The 15,087-nt window shown below is 44.6% G+C and overlaps 1 protein-coding gene across 13 annotated transcripts in view; it reads right to left on the minus strand.

Moving 5' to 3' along the window:
• The window catches only part of MBNL1 (muscleblind like splicing regulator 1), a 112,595-nt gene that overhangs the window by 68,298 nt on the left and 29,210 nt on the right, over window positions 1-15,087 (minus strand). For 7 of the 13 annotated variants that reach the window (XM_019472070.1, XM_019472062.1, XM_019472068.1 and 4 more), the window contains exons 1-2: window positions 15,004-15,087; window positions 13,966-14,911 (exon numbers count right to left, since the gene is read on the minus strand). The exons of 1 other annotated variant lie outside the window; for it this stretch is intronic. In XM_019472070.1, the coding sequence (XP_019327615.1) occupies window positions 13,966-14,139 (174 nt within the window). In that variant the 5' untranslated portion in view covers window positions 14,140-14,911; window positions 15,004-15,087. 5 more of the 13 variants (XM_019472051.1, XM_019472053.1, XM_019472083.1 and 2 more) reach the window with 4 other exon arrangements.

Genomic DNA, 15,087 nt, shown 5'->3' on the forward strand with positions numbered 1-15,087 from the left:
CAGGGCCACCCGTCACAGCAGCTGTGGCAGGTTTCTGCAGGAGCCCAGCCATGGCAGGGGCCATGCTCAGAGGTCTGGGCCCGGCTGGGCAGCAACGCCCAGCCCTGGCCCTGCTCCCACCCCAGGGCAACCGCTACCCCACGTGGGCTGTGGAGCGGGGTTAGCGATCCCCACGCTCTTGCCCCCACCAAGACAAAGCCCAGAGGAAAAGGCACCTTCGGGGGCAGGAGGACCCGTCCCACCGTTACGAGGGGTTGCCTGGCACCGACCAGCACCCTGCCTGGTGAATTGGAGAACGTCGAACCCACCCATCGCTACCAGCCGGAGCCAGCCACCCTTTGGATAGCTGCAGCTTTCCATCTGAACAGGGTTTTATCCTCCAACGTGTGAAGTGAAAATACACATGCAAAAAAGGGGTGAGGGACCAGCGTGCAGCCCGCTCTGCTGATCCACTCAGCCCCGCAGCAGCTCCTCCTCCTGTCCCCCAGCTCTCCTCCAAAACCCAATACATGACTACACTATCTGCTTTCACTTACAGCCAAATGTATTGTAAAAAATGAGGGACAATGGCATTAATGATGTACCAGTTCCTTAGCTAGCTGTGATAAGGCCATTTACATAAAAATTTTAGCACCCAAACATCTTTGTTCTTCCAGCCTTGAATTAAAACAAACCAACCAACCCCCTCCTTACGGAACTTCCTGCAAAAATATGTCTTTAATGTACTAAAGCAAATAAAAATAGACCGAAGAAAATTGGTTGAATTTCTTATATAACAAATAGAATGAGATTAAAGAAACTTCTGATTTCAAGAAATACTTTAAAAAGGAAGAAGTGCAGTAGCTCCATTCAAAATCTTGCATACAGCAACTAAAATGATATTCTTCCTTCTACACACAGTTGTACATATTTTTAAAAAAACTACTTGTAACACATTTTGTTCATCTAAATATTCATGGCTCCCATCCTGTCAACACTTACGTACTTGAAAAACACCAGCGAGTTACCCCAGAGAGATAAGCGAACACAGACTTCAGGGCACTCCAGCAGGAACACACGCACCTGCTCAGCGCCTGCAGGCACAAAGCCCATGACCTGACTGGGCATTACCCTAACCAACCTGTGTGATGAGGGCAAATGAACCACCCTGCCATCCACACTTCTGACCAGGTCCTAAGTGGGGTCAGTAACATGATGATAGTTAAATGAATATTAATTATGATTAACCACTTCATGATATGTCTGCTCCAGATCATTTTGGTATGAGATATTTGAGTTTATACTCAATAAAGTAGTTTCTTTCTATTTCTCCCTTCTTTTTTTTTTCCTAAGTATAAAATCAAGCTATCCATAGTTCAAATAGGAGATGTGATATAAAAAAGCAGCCAGAAATTCTAGTATTCCGGACCTTAACTAGTAAAACTGGCACACCTCCTTAGGAAGAGCTGTTTACTTCAACATAAAGAAGCCATTATCAACTTATACCTGCAGTGGATAATTAAAAAAGAAACCAAACAAAAAAATCCCCAGCACTTCAAGGAGGTTTTAAAACCAAATGAGAAATAATTCCCGAGTCAGTTTTTTCTGCATTTTTGAAATCAGCATTTGAATTAATGCATGATTCAAAACTTTTTTTAAAGGTAAAATGAGCAACACTGCATACAACTTGCACTTTGGAATGCTCACCTCTATTCAAAGGAAGCAGGCACATAAAAAACCTTAATCGTTTACAGCTATTTTAATTAATGCCTTTTAGTGGTACCGACTATAGGAAAAGGCAATTGTTGGCTCTGACAACTAACCGACGGATCTCTCCCCAGTCACAGCTGCTACGAGCATCTCCAACAGGCTGAACTCTACACTCATCTCTGAGCTGAGGGCTGCAAGGTCCTGCTCCACTGAAATTTAACTGAAGAGGGCAGCTTAATGATTGCAAGATAACATGAATCACTGTAAGACCTCTGAAGAAGGCAGAGTATATAAACCAGACTTTGACTCTGTGTATAATTTAAGCTTATTTCAGTCAATTTCCAGACTTTAGGAAAGTAATGTTCCAGGAAAACTTTAAACACAGTAATCCATGATCTAATAAACTGAATACAGTTGCCAAAAAGCTGGTATTTCTGCCTTCTGACAATGGCGTTCTTACCTTTGCCAATTCGTTTATTTTAATGATACAAGCAGCTGTACCACAGACAAAAGTCGGCTACATCACACTGTGCAGGCATTTAAATTTTGGTTTATATATAATCACTGTGTCCTTCTCTCTCACGTACGTATCTAGATATTTCTGAAAAATTATGCAGGCTATTTATATGTCTGGTCTTATTTTCCAATTTATGTGATAGTACCCATTCTTCTCTCATTCGAGTCACTAGGAAAACTGCTGATTTAAAAAAAAAAGATTACATGTGTTTCTACTTGTCTCCCTTCAGTTTTACTCATGATGCTTCAGATTGGGTCCTCTCACTGTGTTAGCAAATGGCCAGTTTAGTGTGCTGCATCTTACAGGGTTGCCATTTAAGTATTTTTTAAATCCGTTTACCTGGGCTGACTGAGGTCTGCCACAAGCGCTCCTGAGAGCAAGGCAACCCCTGGCCGCAAGCTGGCAGCCACATCAGGGGCCAAGTCCAAGCCCAGAGACCATAATACGGAGGGTTTATTTCACTCCACACTCCACACCAGCTGACAGATCCCAAGCCCAGCTGCCGGGTTGCACTGGCAGCCCTTCCATCTTGCTCTTCCCCTTGTTTCAGTCCTCGAGTAATACTTTCTTCTACGTTTTGAAAACGGTCCTTGCTTAGCGCATCAATTTCCTTATATTGAACACATATTTTAGTTGATTTGTTGCCATTAGGCTTATTTAACAATTGCATGCAGAAAAGTGAATTTCTCACCAACTTTATCAAATTTTTATATGCCTTTAGGTTTATTCTTCCTAGAGAGTTCAATAAGCTTCCTTGCAAATTTATCTCCCCTCAGCACAAATACTGCTCCACATATTGTGCGCTTTCACAGGGGAGAGAGCAGAAATCACACCCGTGTGTTCACTGCTCTGTTTGCACATCAATGAAATCAACACTAAGAATGTATTCTGAACACAAAATACAACTTGCAAATAAGTTGTTACAAGTAAGTTAGTGGGGGGGAACATTTAAATACTTCTAAACACTTTTTCCAGCAATATTTTAACTATCATCCAATCCTATATTGATACTACCTTTGCTAGTACCAGTAGGAAAGTGCAGGTAGTTTTACTTTCAATGCAATGAAAAGCTGAGTTGACTTTACAGTCTGGAGACTCTTTTAACTAGTGCTCTCAAGAGTTTATAATAATTTCCAAAAAAGCCAGTTTTAACTGAAGCTGTATGGTACTCCTGCTCTAAAATCCCTTTTTTCCTCCTGTTCAGTCCAGCCACAGAAAAAGATTAAAACACTTAGTTCTGGTTACAGTGTGCTTACCGTTTCACTGCAGGTATATTTTACCAGCTTGCAGCTCCATGCACATTCACGTCTGTGCAACAAACGCTTGCCCCTTGGCCAAGTGAGAAATTCCCCTGACCAACAAAACTCACCACCATTCCCCCCAGCATCAACTGCAAATATTTAAATCACAAATTACTTTTTTTTTCTATGAAACAATTCCTCACACTCCACTATCAAAAAGAACTTCGCATTTTAAGCCACCTGGCTTTGAAATAAAGCTGCCATATATATCCATGGGTATCCATCCATCCATCCATTACCTGCATGCCCTGTGCAAGGGAAACATCTTGCTCTGCTCCATAAAACACCAGGTGCAGCCTCAGTGTTCAATAAACAACAGGAATAAATAACAATGTATTAAATACAAAGAACTGACTCTTCTGTTTTCTTCTGGGAGCGTCTAGTTTGAGTGTGAAATCCTTAATCATGCAGTTTGCTCATCAGGGTTTTTCCTAACTTGCTTGTATTTCTGTTTGGTTGCAATCACTGCATAAATCCTAGTTGTCTCTTAACTCAGTTCACTGCAGGGAAGATTTTACCAGGGTACTGGACAAGCAAGGATATGTTAATGCAAATGATCTTTTGAACGCCAGTCAAGGCTGGAAAGACTTCTCTCAAAATAAACGTGCAGCCTCTCACTCGCCCAGTATAGAAGACTAGCACCGAAATCGCACAGGATTTTAGACTGAATCCTGTCAGGATAAAGACATTGACTTCTGCAATGGATTATCAGTCTGTGCTCGTAGAGTGTAACCACTGTTATAAATTCATCATGGAACTCTGCTTGCTCACTTGCACACTTTTACACATGGTTATTCCTTAGATTTCTCTCCAGCATGTATAAAGCATGCACTAGTCAAATTTGTTAAAATTCACTCGTGTCTTGCAATCTTAACCTAGTAATGTTTATAATCAGCTCATATTTGTGCTTTCAAGACTGAGGATGTTTTTAAAAGGACGTACATCTAGCAAAAGGACAGGGAAAGGGAAAACAACACTGGAAAAGCTGGGAATTGAAGAAGCATTAATATTGCTAGGGGCTAAAATGCCATAGGGCTTCCGATGTCCCTGAAGTTCAGCAGGTGGGTACTTCCCTTGGACAGCAATTCAATCTATCACCAGGAAACAGGAAAGACTAAGAAGAGCAGAAAGCAATGACCTTTACTCCTGCAAAGTGGTGGTTACCTACTACACCTACAGCTACCCCGGGTTGGCGTGGCTGCTCCTGGATTGTGTTTTTTTCAGCATGTCCACAAACAAACGATCCTGCTCCCCAGGTATACTGCAGATCCCCTTGTACCTCAGCCAACTCTTGCCCATGATCTGCCCCAGCCATAAGCTGCCATCTTCCATCTCGGGTTCAACAGAGTGTTTGGTCCTACTGGTCCCACAGGCATCTCCCCCAATGGAGGTGGCCTCAGAGCCACCCACCTCCCGCGTCCCCACAGCCCCCTCTCTACGTTGTGATCTAAAATATGTCCCCACAGTCTCCTCTCTACGTTGGCCGCTTCCTGACCCCTTGGGCACATAAGGACACAGGCCTTCCCGTGCAGCCGGCACGGCAGGATGGACAGTGTGCACATACGTGAAGGACAATTTCCATACTTTGCCATTCCTCTTTTTCAAATTTAAATCTCAATCTTACAATTATTTATGTTCATATTTAGGCCTGGAAACCATCCTATTCAACTTCAGTGAAATCATGCCGACAAAAAGCGAACGGCTTTGTTTTCTCAGAGCTGCTCCTTTCTTCAAATAGTACTCTCTTCCTTTTTTACTAACTCTCTGTACTATTTCACCAAGTTAGGAATGGTCCAAAGGAATCTGGAGCCGGAAAGAGTCTTTCCAGGAACTTCACAGGACTTGAAGTGCTCTCGAGAGGCAAGCTCAATCCAAACTCGCTACCCCAGCCGGCCCCTTCAAACCCTCCTGCTAAAGCACCACTGCTCTTCAGCAGCCTTTGAGCAAATTTCCAAAGTATCAGCATTTTCCCATCGGAGCAGCAGTAGTGTTCCCAGCATCCTGTCTCTGAAAAGCAAGAGGACTTTTCAGGATCTCCAGGGTTGAGAGCTGGCAGTCAAAGTGCATTGGGGTGCAAAAGGCTGCTGAGTTTAGCACTTTTATCAACTGGGAAGTTTATGCAGTGACTGAGATATAAAAAAAAAAAAAAATGCAATCTGAGGAAACAGATCCTGTTTACCACATCAATGTATCTGCTACATCCAGGAATGCCTCTACTCACTCTGAAGCAGGGACACCACCTCTTAAGGCAGTGCCCATGACACGCAGCTCCATTTCTCTGTGATGGAGCAGATCTCGGCTCCAGGCTGGGCACACAGACACCCGGAGGGGGCAATGCCCCCAATGGCACTCATCAGTTCTGCCACAGTGCTGCCCCTCGGGAAACCCTGCTGCCCACCTGCGGACAGATGACAGCACCAGACCGCTCTGTCGCGACCCTGCCAGCCCCTCATCCCTGCAGGGGTGGCGCGGGGGCAGCTCCCAACAGGGATGCACCAGAGCTCCCGGAGCTCAAACCAGCGTTGCCTGGGTATGCGACTAGTTTCCAGCACAGCTTCTGGTGGGATCACGTGAAGCAGCGGTCCCTTGAGGTCTCCTACGTTGCTGCTACTAACACAGCAGGAGCTCACGAAGCTGCTGCGTCCCACAGCTTGCCATCGCTGGTGTGAAGCACTCCAGCACCACTACACCCTGCAGATGAAGTAGCTGGATTTATTATTCCTCTTTAAAAAGTCCACTTTATCAGATGTTAATACTTTCCTCTATTTGATCAAAATCTTGGAGTTGTTTCCAACTACCTCAACTAGTATTTTGTACCAGTTAAATAATTAGATATTCCCTAACGAAGAGGGTATGTCATTAAGTATTTCAATAAATTCAAACGTGAACCCCAGAAAGGTTTTCTTGTTTGCATAATCCTGTGTTTCAGTATATTACAATTCAGTGTTTACTTAAATCTTATTTTAATAGCAGTAGTCCTTCAAGTGGCACTGTGCAAATTAAGGAAAAAGACAGAACTCTGGATCAGAATAAAAGCATCTCTTTTGTTATTTTGTACAGGAACTAATTTAAGTGCTGCTGTGCAGCCCTGGATGAAGAAACTAAAAGCCTGGATCCCCCAGCCATCGCATGGGGCTCACAGAGTCAGGCGAGCAGGGACCAGCTGCCACTGTAGTGCTTGAGGGCAGATTCACCTGTACAAGTGCAGTCCCTCGTGATTAAGGCTGCCAGCAAGCACGCCAATTAGCACAGCTGGCAAGACAGTGAGGTGGCTTCATATCTTTTAACGACTAGAAAGATCACCCTGTTTCTCCCAAGCATTGTAACACAATTCCAGTGGGAGGAAACACACAGCGAGGCAAATCAGTGGACAAAATCAAGCAATTAGTGTCACTGAAATTGTGTGTTCTCTGGGATCCTGGTCCTCGGAACGAGAGAGCTGATCTGGCCGCAGGCAGTGCTCCCCCCTTGAAGGTGCTCCAGCCGGCACCGGACTCTGCTTTCTCCGCCTTTTGTTCCCTTTGAAAGCAACACAGAGCAGGGGAAAGATGTAGGATATACAGGAATACTTTTTAATTGCTCTTCACCAAAGCCTTCTCTACCCCAAGCCTGTGCTTGAGCATGGAGCACTGCTGCCCTCCCCAAGTCTGGACCCCGACCAGCAGCAGGACCGTGCAGGGACAGTGCCGAGACGGTGCTGGGAGCTGGTTCCCAGGGCGAGAACCACTGCTGCGAAACAGGGAGAGCAGGCGCTTGGCTCTCCACCGAGCCCAGCCCCATGCATCCATCAGCAACCCATGGGGAAAAACAATGCGGCACAGAAGGAAGCACAAGAAAACAGGGAGAGGATTAAAGAGGTGTCCATTACTAATCATCCCCAAAACAATGTTGTTTTTTCTCTTAACAGGGTTTTCACAATCTGACTGAATCGGTAGGAGGGCGGCAGACTTGCCTTGGCTTTGAGACTTCTTCTCTAGAAGACTGGCCATTCTCAGACATTAGACACAGCCCTGACACGGGAGCTATTCCTGATGTGAAGCACAGACTTCTAAGAAGCACCCAGGGCAGTATTTCCTAAATGGTATCCTGTTGGGCTAACAAGGCTACATAGTCCCAATGAAGAAACGTTAATGCTTCTCCAAAGTCAGAAACCAGATGTGATCATTCGGTCTCGAATGTAATTTGTTGCTTCCAACAAATTTTAAAGTGAACCTTGGCAACGAGGCATCTGTATTCAGAAAAACACAGCAACAGAGGCTTGGGGTCATCCCAGGAAGGAGAGAGGCCTCACAGGCTGCTTTTGACCCTCATTTGAAGACTTGGGACAAATGACTGAATATTCTTGACACAAGGTTTTCTTATTTTATGCCTCTTTAAATTTTCCCTGCAAATTAGTTCAGAATGTTACTGATTTTGACTGTACACAGCAGAGTTCCTGACCATACGTAACAGAAACCCACGCTGGTTTCTGTTATGTACAGCCTCTATAAAAATGACAGTGCAAATGCTGCAATGCAATGTTTTTTGTTTTATTTCTTCCTGCAGATGTAGAGCTGAAACTATAACATGAACTCTGAACACCGTAGTGAGCCATAACTCTTTTGTTTGAATATCCGATAAGATTTCAAAATGCCATTTATATTCCCACAGAGGAACACGCACAGTTTCGATTGTTTGTTTTTTTAATGGACTATTTGCCACTCAGCCTAACAATCGCACCATTTTCCCAATGCATTTGCCACTATCCCTTTGCTTCCTCTTCTGGAGCTCAGCCTACTGGCAGACACACAGGCTGAAGAGGAGAAAAATGGCAAATCAGATCTCAGGAATTTGAACACTGTTTATATTTTCATTTTTTTCTAAGGGTTACTGCCTTATGAGTTTCCTTGGAATCAGACGTGTGTCCATCTGCCTCCCGGCCCCTGAGCCAAACCGAACCTCTGCATCCTGAATGCTGTTATTGCCTCACACTCAAGTGATGCCGTACACCCGAAAGTTAAAATTACTGAAGAGTCACCTGCTAAAGTGTTCTGTAACTATGTTTCTGGATTTTTTCTTCTGCCTTAATTAAAGGACTGACAGAGCCAATGATCTGCCATTCTCACGTTATTAGTGAAATACGCTTACCATGATTTTCTTTTCTTTGTATTAAAATAAATAAATAAGGTTCTTATTCTGCACCCTTAGGTAAGTGTAACACGAAGGGGGATGACAAGTCAAAAAATCATTATTTTTTGAAGCAGTGATGAAGTAGAGAGATTTGAACAATTAACAATTACATCTCTGACGCGGTAGAAATAAGGTGCTCACTGAGTTAATCTATAATAATAATAATGCATTTATATATTTTTAAGGCTTCTCGGTAAAAAGTGGCATGTCACTTTTACAGAGTTCAGGAGTTTAATTTTTAAAAAATAAGTACTTCTGCAACAGAAGATAAAATACTAACATACTATGTATTGGTGGATCTTGGACACAAAGCACCAGAGCTTCAAACTCAGATACCATCAGTAAAAAGACTTGAACTTCTAGTCTCTAGCTTTTTCTTAGAATTTCAAAAAAGCAGAGAAATGTGGAAGTTCAAGAGTTTTCAGCTGTTGAAAAGATTAGGAAAAAGCTTTTACACTTCATTGGGACATCCAACTCGGGCATGAAGTAGCTGCCTTAGTAGAAGCATAACTTGAGAGCAAAAATTTATTTTAAAGTTCCAGTGCCCATAGTGAACATTAGCTCTCAAGGGATAAACTGTGATGCAGCCCAAATCCTGCACTGTTTACTGAGTCCACTGAAATCAAGTGAAGTTCAAACCAGTTAGAACCAGCATGTTTTGGATCACAACAGTTTGCATCCCGTAGAAAGCCCGCTGACTACAGTGGAGAAGCGCCGCCTAACAGCAGCGCTGACCACAACCACGCAGCACTACAGAAAAGAGAGTGAGTCCACATCACCCTTTCTCCGCTTTCTTCCTCATTGTTTTTATACTTTCAAAAATATATGGCTAGGAAAGACACTGTGGCAGCCAAAGGATGTGGCGTGCACAGACAAGCTGCAGGCAGGCTGACAGCGTGTCCTCAGCGCATCTGCAGCCTCCCACAAGATTTGCATTTGACATCCATCTCCCCATTGTTAAGACATCTTTATCTCAGTTTTCAGGAAACGTCAGATGACTCATCTATCGGAACATCTGATGAAGTTAATGTAATTTCAAAAATGAATCCTACTTAGGCGTATTTTTCCAAGCAAAAAATGAAGAAAAATGTTTTAAAATTATGCTAAAAATCTAATTTCTGTTGCAAACCAGTTTCCTGATTTAGGAACTCAAGAGCTTATTTTTTCTGTAGACAGTTTAACAGGCTTTTAGGCATCCAAATTTAGGAAAAAAATCCTACGGCATTTAAACAATGCAGAGCCAGAGCTGGAGCTGACTCAGCCACTCAAGCGCACAATTTGAATATACTACATAATCATTCTTGTTTTAAAATTATCCTCCTAATATCTAAGGGCTACATTATCCCACACACATTTATCTTGATTAATGCACTACCCTAAGGACAGCCTTGCAGATTTCATTAGGACTAATTATGAAGCAGGGTATTCAACAGCAGGATGATAAAATCTTGCTCTGATTGACATGACCCTGACCTCTTCCTTGCACTACCTCATCGAGGTCACAGAAATGTATGTGTCTTCCTTTTTCTCCTCCAAACTTCTAATTAACATGTAACAACTGCTGTTTGTTACTGATTCAGACTTAAGAAAGAACCCATAAGGTGCACACACAGGACATGCTTCCCAACAAATGACACGTGCCCCAAGATCAACGCTGCAGTGCCACAGTTCTACAAGCAGCCCCTGCAAACCCCGACACAGTACCTGCGGGTGGCAACACAACATGGAGGAGAGATTCACAGCAGTAGATGCCCCTCTTATTTTCGCTCTACACCTACATACACAGTTTTTGCTTTCATTTCACAGGGAGAAAAAACAAACAAAGTATTTTACCCAAGCTGAAAGTTCCACTTCTGAAATCTATTTTTACCTCTTATGAGCAGACTAGATGAGTCGTACTTGCTTGCGGCTGGCTGTGAGCTCCGTGCACTCCGTCCCTGCACAACATCTACGGAGGACACCTGGGACGGAGGCCAAAGTCTGCCAGGCAGAGCTGAAGGGTACTGCCATTTCACGGGGTCCCCTCAGAAAGTATTTGCTTTGCCTGTTTATGTTCTAAATATAGCAGAGCACACCGGCCATCTCCAGCTCATGAGCAAGTATCGCTATCAGGGGCTGCAGCTCTCTGCAGCACTAACACACACCTGCGTGATGTCAGCTAATATAAAGCATTTTTTCTAAGACACACTAATTCATGGGAGCGCTATGAGTGAAAGATGCATTCATAGTTTGTAAAGAAAAATTCAGTGACTAAATATCTGTCTTATGTCCAAGAGACAATGCAAGAGTAGCTGTTAATACTAATATTACATACATTTATAAGACATCAAGTATTTTAATATTAAGGTCAATTTTTAGGTGTACTGCTATTTTAGTAAAGAGCAAGGACATTACATCCACACTGAATTATTGAAAAATTAAAAATTACTTCTGAATGTCCTAATCAAAAATCTTTTTTTTTTCTTTGGTAAACTATTAACTGACCTTACAGGGTCTAGACAAATCTGGTATAACATTTCCCTAAATTGTTTTTGCGTAACATCTAAAGTTTGTGATATTGCAGAAAATGTAACAAAATAACTAGTTCTTGTTTAACTTAGCACACACAAAAATTGACAAAGATGTGAAACAAAACCAAAACTGAGTAACTGCTTTTCTACCACGTGGATTGGACAGGGAATTCAGTGAAGAGATATTCCATTTTCTGATTACCAAAGTTATTTTCATAGATTATAGAAGCTATTTAACTAAAAAAAAAAGAAAGAAAAAAAAGCACGCTCAGGAGCAAGCAGCTCTCCTTATGCTGGAGGCAGCAGCAACACAACCCAGCCCTGCTCCCCAGGCTGCAGTGAGGGGATCCACTGGATCCCCTGGGAGCCTCTCCAGGACACAGCACATGGAGGAAGCACCTCAGCCACACGTAGACCTTTTAAGCATGAACACCAGTAAACATATCTGGTAAGCAGTGTATTTTTAAACAGCAGATTCCTTCCCAGCTTACAACTCGGCTACTGCGTTGACTTTACATGGGCAACGGAAGATTCTCTCGACAGGGTATTTTGAAGCAATGTCATAATGCTGTAATGTTACCTACAGTTATTATCCATGGACCTTGCAGCTCTTTACAAAGGTGATAATTATCTCCTTCATTAAAAAAGGAAACGGAAGAGCCCTGCTGACGGCAACACAAGAGCCAGCCATGCCGCCGGGGACAAGGAAGCCTGGCCAGTCCCCAGTTTGTCTCTCATCCAGATACAAGCCCAAGCTGCCGCTCTGGCTCCAGCGCCACTGGTCTCCTCATCCAGCACCAAGATTTTAAGGCACTTCCAATGACCACGGATGTCAGAAATCTGAGTGGAGGACACTGATGTACAGCAAACTCAGGTGATGCCTCCCATAGCGAAGGAGATTCACATCCAATTAACTCTGGCATCTTGTTTCAACCTTTTCGGTTGGATCCTCGCTCTGAAAAGCGCAAGGCCAGAGGAGTAAGGCCGCTGCAACTGCACTGCACCGTGCGATCGAATACCAGTTCAGTGGGAAATTAAACCGGGGGATACTGCAGGTACTATTTTACATCTTCACTCTCACACCCTCTCACACAGAGGCAGGTTTAAGTCTCCAAGGCCAGGCCCGTGTTTCCGGCAGGTATGCCACCGTGGGTGCAGCGCTGCAGCACGGCTGTCCCCGCTGCGGCAGGCCGTGCAGCCTCTGACACTGCCAACACACCGGCGGGGCGGCTGCGGTGGCGCCCGCAGCGCAGCATCCTCGAAGCAGCAGCTGGCCTGCACCACACCACACTACGCCATGCCTCGCCATGAAGAGGAAGCACCAGGCGGGCTCGCTGCCACCCAGGGGCGGTGGCCGCGGCGGGCAGAGGCACTGGGCCACTCCTCCACCAAGGGCGATGCCTCAAGGCCAAGACTCCCCATCGGCGCTGGTGGCGCCCAGCACTGCTCCTAACTCCAACGCTTTTTTAATGCATAGAAACACTTTATTTCCATGTTTTTAAATGAATTTTTCTCTCCCCCCATGCATTATGATTACTGTAATTTCAAAATAAATTTGAACAACACAAACAAAAACGTTTCAATATCCGTAAGTTAAAACATGGCTGGGGGTGGTGGGGCTGGGTATTTCGGGCCCGAGAGCATTTTAAAGGTTCACCATCTACCCTGTTCTGCAACAAGACACATTTTTAAACTCAGGAGCATTGCAGGATTTATATAAAACCGCTATTAACCCACTTCCTGCCCAGCTCCCGCTGCGATCGGGGCCTGGCTGCACAAGCGACCTGCAGTAGCTGGTTACAGCTACAACTCCCTCCCCAGAGCATGTCTCTGCCATGAGGCAACTCCACGCACTCGGGCTCTGCTCCGCTTCCCGGGATTTGGTCCCAGGAAGAGAAAATTATACTGTAGAAAAAACTGACAGACATATTTCATAAAAAAATTAAAAGTTGGGAAACGGACTCTACTGAATTAATTCTGTACTGTTTGTGGTATGAGTATTTTAAACGTTAAGATTATTTAATTCATAAAAATTGAAGGGAAGGCGCTGGGATCCACACGTTTAACACCTATTGCTGAAACTACAGCTACAGTAAAACAGCAGCCATACATTTGCAGCACCTAACTCGGATATGCCTCCTAAAAATCACAGTGAGGCTGTACACTCTCTGCTACAGCCCTGCTTGCACGTCTAGAGGCACCTTGCCTTCTGCTAAGCATTGTCCTTCCCTTAAGCAAGTGTGTTTGTGAAAAAGACAGGATAACCACAGCAGTCCCAAACACAGAAATACAAGCAGGGTGCACACAGACACCCAAATAACCTAGGGAGGAAAACACTCTTCTAAGATTCACCCTCAGCTGTCCAGAGACACCAACAACCCGCTGGTAGTTACGAGATGGAAACAAATCCTCATATTGCTTACGTGGTTTGTGCTATTAAAAACAAAGAATCCTTACAGTGACTTTGCTGTTTCTACGTGAAGTGCCCTTTATTCCAGCTACAGGCAGAGAGTAATTTGGAGGCAAAGAACCAGTCACTGTAGCCATACTGGAGGATTTGAGCCCTGCCAGGCATATTTTCCCTTCATTCCCCCTATCCTTCCCCTTCCCCTGAGGAAAACAGCAAAACAAATCAACAAGCATCAATAAAATAAAAGCAGCAAAACATCCCACTGCTGGCAGCCAGCAACTGCTCCCTTTTGGGCTGCAGGGTTTCTCTGGCTACAACTGCTTCTTTCATTAACTGTATATCCTTGAAAATAATATAATATTTACTCACTTTCAATGAATCAAAGCAGGCGATTACGCGTCCGTTTTCAACTTGGCAGCTTTTCGATGGGTGTGCAAATTTACATTCCGTGTCTGGTCGTGAGCAAGTCCCCCTTTGGAACTCCCTACACACTTCCAGCGTTAGCCATTTTGTGTCCCGAATCGGCGTGACACTAACAGCCATCTTTAGATTTTACAGGTAGTTAAAATTTCCAATAAAACGGACAAACAAGTAGCTGAATGATAAACTGGAAACGATGAAAGCGCCACCTCCAGAATACTTTTTTTCCCCCACTCCCTATTTTAAAAGTACGTGTAAAATTGGGTGGCCGCAATGTCAAAGAAAAGATGTGCCACCAGGAGTTCACAGTGTGACACTGTTAATCGACAGAGGTTTCGTACTTAGAGAAATGCTAGGATTACCAGCAAGGTGAATGTTAAAAAGTGTGGCCCGGACTAGCCTCGTGCGCTCAGTAACCCATCCTGAGTGCCAACCGGAGCCCACAATGCAAGCATGAAAACGTGGCAGACCCTCTGACACGGGATTTCCAAGCTGCTTTCAGTAAAGTTGTCTGAAAAGTAATCTCCACGCAGCTGAATTTGCAACGGGGTTTTGTGGTGCAATCGGTATCGATTAGTTTGGCATAGACAGATGCAGCAGTTTAGAGCAACGATCGAGATTGGATTTTTTTTTTTTCTCCTCTCCTTGATTTTCGGGCAGAAGATATCTGACCTTCTCAGCAAACTTTTATTTTTACAGTAAAGCAGCCTACGGCAAGGCCCGATAGCGCCTTTCTCTCGGTTTTGGGTGGCAGTGGGGGTGTCTGGCTAGAGGTGGCGGGCGGATGCGCTGTCGTCGCAGTCTAGCTGGCAGCAAGCAAGGCAAAAAGCAGCGGCTGCTCTAGAAGCGGTCCCAAGCAGCAGAGACGTCAGGAAAGGCACTTCTTAGTACCAACCTGTAGAGAGAAGAGACACGTTACAATTCACCGGGCGGCATTTCGGGGGTGTCCCGCGGAGCCGCCGCCGCCGCCCCGCGCAGGGCACTCACGCCAGCCGCCGCCGGGCTGCGAGGAGAGGGGCCGCTTCCCCGTGCGGAGCCAGGCATGATCGGGAGCGAGCCAATCGCAGATAG

The sequence above is a fragment of the Aptenodytes forsteri genome, unplaced genomic scaffold, assembly GCF_000699145.1.
Source record: "Aptenodytes forsteri isolate BGI_AS27 unplaced genomic scaffold, ASM69914v1 Scaffold299, whole genome shotgun sequence".
NCBI classification, from domain to species: Eukaryota; Metazoa; Chordata; class Aves; order Sphenisciformes; family Spheniscidae; genus Aptenodytes; species Aptenodytes forsteri.